The sequence below is a fragment of the Fringilla coelebs genome (genome assembly GCF_963513975.1).
Source record: "Fringilla coelebs genome assembly, chromosome: 4".
Lineage (NCBI taxonomy): Eukaryota > Metazoa > Chordata > Aves > Passeriformes > Fringillidae > Fringilla > Fringilla coelebs.
Genome location: NC_140032.1, coordinates 5,754,456 through 5,759,249, shown reverse-complemented (window position 1 = coordinate 5,759,249; position 4,794 = coordinate 5,754,456). Strand labels below are relative to the sequence as shown.

The following is a 4,794-nucleotide window of genomic DNA, read 5'->3' as shown; positions in this document are numbered from 1 at the left end:
ACTGGATGTCTACACTTGGCTCTTGCCAATATCACTTTATGGCTATGGTTTTTAAACTTCTTGTTCTACATTCAGGATTAGAAACCTCTGAAAACATTAATTCAGTTCACGCCTGCAGAATTCAGATGGCAAACCATCTACACCACCTAATGTCTTCCTGGATGGGGGGAAAAAACATTGCATCTGCCTTCTGCTGGTGCTTGAGGGGTGCTCTTATTTCGAAAGGTGAGAAGATCAGTCTTCCTGGAAGAACTCCTGGGAAGTGTCCACGTTGAAATGCTGTTTGCAAAAGCGCACGGTCCAGCTCCCTTTCCCTTTGCAGGGCTGGCTGGCTGCCCCAGCACCTACACCTCTGTCCCATCCCGTGTGTAGATGAGGCTGTTGACTGTGAAGTTGTAGTAGTGGTTGTACTGGGCTCCCTGGCTGCCGCTGCTGGGGTGGAAGGAGCTGTAGTAGGCAGGGGAAGGTCCCGCGACCCGCTGCAGCTGGTCTGGGGAAGGCACCTCCTGAGAAGAGCTGCTGGAAGGGGTGAAAGTGCCACTGCTCAGCTGTCCAGCAGAGAAGTTCCTGTGATGCAGGTCACCGCTGAGACCCCCCGTCAGGCGGCCGCCTCCGCCGCTCAGGGAGCTCATGCCGCTGAAGAAGGTGCTGAGACAGCTGGGCGTGGATGAAATGATGCTGGAGGGAGAGGAGCTTTTGGGGTGGTCCCTGGCAGAGGGTGAGGGGTCCAGCTCTGGGGGTGGGCTGTTTCCACATGGTTTCCCTGTGGCTGGGATGGGTCGCTCTTCCTCGGCCTTCAGGCCCCCCAGAGAGGAGGCCGCAGAGGCGGCCGCGGGCGCGTTGGGCTCGGAGCGCCGCTTGCGCTTGCGACGGAAGTTCCCGTTGTCAAACATCTTCTCACAGTTGGGATCTAAGGTCCAGTAGTTTCCCTTCCCTGGTGGAAAACAGAAGACACAAGAGAGAAAGTCAACTTCTGTGACAGCAAACCCCGCTGCTGATGGATAAGCAGCATCCGTGTCTTGTCCACCTGGCACAGAGCCCCCATCCCTCCTGCACCTGCTCCTCCTCCCTCTGTTGTCCAGTACATGGACCCAAAACCTGTCTCCAGGACATTTCCACCTCCATCCCTCCAATGCCCAAGTGAACCTTAAGACCACATAGAAGAGGAGAACCTCTCCATCCTAAAGCACAAACAGATCTGCACCTGTACATCTGCACCTGTACTTCCAACTACTTGGCTAAAGAGAATGTGAAGAGGGGCTCCCTTTGCTCTGGCTGCCTCACAGAAGCTGGACCACTTACAGCCATTTTACAGCAGTGGTGACAAGGCAGTGCTCGGGCCATGGCTCATAGAAAAGCTGATGGAGAGGCGGGCTGGCACACTCTGGCACTCAGAGGGGACGGCAGGCCAGCAGCACTGAGCTGCGGGGGCTGCAAACAAGCTGCCCCTCGCACAAGCCTTGGTGCGGGGTACAGTGGTGGCATCAGCTATCCCCACTCGCCTCCTGCCCACGGCCGGGACGGGCGCAGTGACCCCACAAAGTCCCAATCGGCTCCAGCCCGGCACGTCCGAGCACCGCCGGGCCGGACCAACGCTGTCCGGACGCGCCTCCGCCCACTCCCGGGCACCGGCTGCGCCCGGGGCCGGCCCGGGCAGCGGCGGGCAGGGAGGGGAGCCGTGAATCACGGGCCGAAGGAGCCGGGCCTTGCACAACCGGCGCTCCCGGGCTGCTCGGGGAGGGGGCGAGGGCTGGGGCCGGCCGGCTCCCGCCTACACCTCCCGCGGGGCAGCACCGGGCCGGGCCGGGCGAAAGGGGACGGTCACATCCCCGGGTCAGGGGACGGGGCAGCGCGGTCCCATCACAGCATCTGACTAGAAGGGATGGAGAGACGCGGGCTCATCACAGCGCTGGCCCAGGGGGAACGCGGAGCGCGGTGTCGGGACAGAGCCCGACTAGAAGGGAACAGGGGACCCGCCGGCCACGGGGACGCTGCCGGCCCTCTCTGACGGCGGTGCCGGCGTCCGCAGCCGCCGTTCCCCGCTGCCCAGCCATCCCTCCCGCCCGGCGCGGCACCTCACCGGGGTCGTCCTCGTCGCGGGGCACCTTGCGGAAGCAGTCGTTGAGGCTGAGGTTGTGGCGGATGCTGTTCTGCCACCCGGCCTTGCTGCGCTTGTAGAAGGGGAAGTTCTCGGCCACGTACTGGTAGATGTGGCTGAGGGTGAGCTTTCTCTCGGGCGCGCTCTGGATGGCCATGGCGATCAGCGCCGAGTACGAGTAGGGCGGCCGCACCAGCTTCAGCAGCTCCTCCTGGCTGGCCAGGCTCAGCCAGCTCAGCTCCGCGCCGCCCGCCGACGGCGAGCCGGGCGCCGGGGGCGAGCCCACGAGCTGCCCGCCCCGCGAGCAGCCGTACGAGGCGGGCGGCAGGAAGGGCGCGGCGGCGGCGGCGGCGGCGGCGCCGGGCGGGCCCTGCAGGTAGGGCGCGGGGCTGTTCATGCCCCACAGGTAGCCGGCGTTGGCGGGAGCCCCGTAGTCCCCCAGCGCGTACCCGCCCGCCCGCTGCCCCGAGGAGGCGGCGGCGGCGGCAGCGGCGGCGGCGGCCGCGGCGGCGGCGGCGGCGGCGCCGGGCGGGTGAAGGCTGGGCTGGGGGTAGACGCTGAAGTTCTCGCTGCAGTACACGGCCATGTCGGGGGCTTCCTGCGCGCTGCGGGGCTGCGGGGGCGCGGGGGCGGCCGCCGGCGCCGAAGCTCTGGGCTGCGCCTGCTGCAACTCACCGGCGCTCATAATCCCTGGCCATGCAGGGCGGCCGGCGCTCCCCCCCGCTCCCGTGCTCTCCCGGCGACACCCCCCGCCCCGCGGCCCCGGTGGCCCTAGACCAAAAACTCCCGGGGGGCTGCGGCGCGGCGCCCTTATAGGCGCTGCCGTACGCCCGGACTCCCCGCCCGCGGCCGGGGCCGGGGCTGGGCGGGCGGCGGCGGCGCGCAGGGAGCAGCCAGTAGCGCGGCTCGGCGGCGGCCGGGGAGGCGGAGGGGGGCAAGGCCGGGCCCCGAGAGCGGCGATGGGGGAGGGACCGGCGGGGGAGCTGCGGGAGGCGCCAGGGATTTGGCTCCCGGCAGCGCGGGGGCAGCATCCCCGAGCCGGACCCACCCCCCCGTGCTGTGCCCGTCCCCCCCTTGCCGACCTGGGGGTCTCTCCCCGGTCGCCCCCGCACCGGCCGCCCCCTCCCCGGAGCTGTCCCGGCGCTCTGGGATGCCATCCCGCTTTCCCACGGATGCGATCGCCCCCGATCCCTTCGGCCCCGCATCGCTGAGTTTCCCCCGACGGGAGCGCCAAGGGAGGAATTCGCTTAAACTCTGTTCTTGAAGGGCAGTTTTGCCGCCCGTCTCCCAACAGCCGCGGCTGAGATCGCCGTTAATTTTGGATAAGGAATTGCCCGAAATAAAACGAACAAACAAACAAACCCCACCGTCTTCTTCGCTCGTACCGCGGGCGGAACGGGCTGGAGGGCGCGGAGCGAGATTTAGCGAATAAAAGTTATTTTCGCCTTAATGCTCCGGGGCAGCCTGAACGGAAAGCGCATCCTTTTGCAGAGAAAAAGCTCTGGGTGTTCGTAACGATCCCGACAGCCGGGATCTACACAGGGGCCAGCTCCGACAAATCTTCTGGTCCGGAGCAAAGCTCACGTGTAACAACAAAAATACCGTCAATAGTGCGGGATGATTTAGAGACTTTGTCTAAATACCAGGTACATGAGATGTACATTTAATTCCCCGTTCTTAAATGGAGTTATAATTCACTTTTCTGCTGGTAAAAATGCCAAAAAATGCCCTTTCCCTGGTTTATACACGATGCGCTCTCTGCAAGCGCCGGGTGTCTTGGTCTGACAACAGGGTTTGGGGCAGAGAGGAGCGTTTGGGAAAAGTCTTTGCATTTTATGTCTTCCATAAAATAGTTATAAAAGCACGTGTAAAGCACCAGTGAAGCTTTCCCGAGCTGACTTCAATCCCAAATTTTCATCCCCTGCGTGATTCGAGCAGGGATATAATAGCCGAAGGATTTTCAGCTTTGTATTTCGTTTTAAAACAAATGAACAAACGGTTTTTGAGACAGAAAAGAACTGAGAAGTGTCTGAGTTAAAGAATTAGGATTTGGGTTTTTCTCCTTTAATCATAAAGAGAGGTGTTTGGGGGCTTTGTTGGTTCTTTTTTTGTTTTGTTTTGTTTTCTTGGGTTTTTGCGTGTGTGGGGTTTTTTTTTTCTTTTTCTGTTGTTATTTTGTTGCCGTCACTGTTGCTTTTGCTGATTTTATTTTGCATCCCTTGGGAAAAGAGCTTCCCGTGTGTATTTGGATACCCAGAACGGCAGGAGAAAAGTTACATTACGTTTCACAAGGTGCCTTTTCCCTTCTCAGCTTCCTTCTCTTTAAGATTTATAACAACTCCTCATCCTTTTTAGAGCAGGGTCGCGCTGAAAAATGCCGGTGTGAAGTCCGACAGGACAACAGGCATCCAAAGCAAGCAGTTTACAGAGAAATCACAGCTAGAAAGGACATTTAGAAGACAAGAAACAGGTAGACTTTTAAAAAGCAATTTCCCTCTGAGTCTGAAGAGCTAAGCCGAAAATATTATTTTCTAAAATTACAACAAATCTGTGTTGATCCGTTTGGCCAAACCCCCCGCGATCGTTGCAGCAGGGAGAGGAGCAGTCAGTGGTATCTCCGTATCGCTGGAAATTGAGGTTTTTGCTCCAGGGATTTGATGTTTTTGGGCAAAGGCAGAGCCATCTAGAGGAGCTGC

General features: G+C 60.5%; 1 protein-coding gene across 1 annotated transcript; it reads right to left on the bottom strand.

Annotated features, from left to right (window-relative positions):
• Window positions 1-344: 344 nt before the first annotated feature.
• FOXI3 (forkhead box I3) lies at window positions 345-2,783 on the bottom strand (the record flags this gene model as incomplete). The annotated part of the gene is made up of 2 exons (XM_084204788.1): window positions 345-934; window positions 2,081-2,783. 2 exons carry the CDS (start codon window positions 2,781-2,783, stop codon window positions 345-347), a joined length of 1,293 nt encoding a protein of 430 aa, XP_084060914.1.
• Window positions 2,784-4,794: the final 2,011 nt, after the last annotated feature.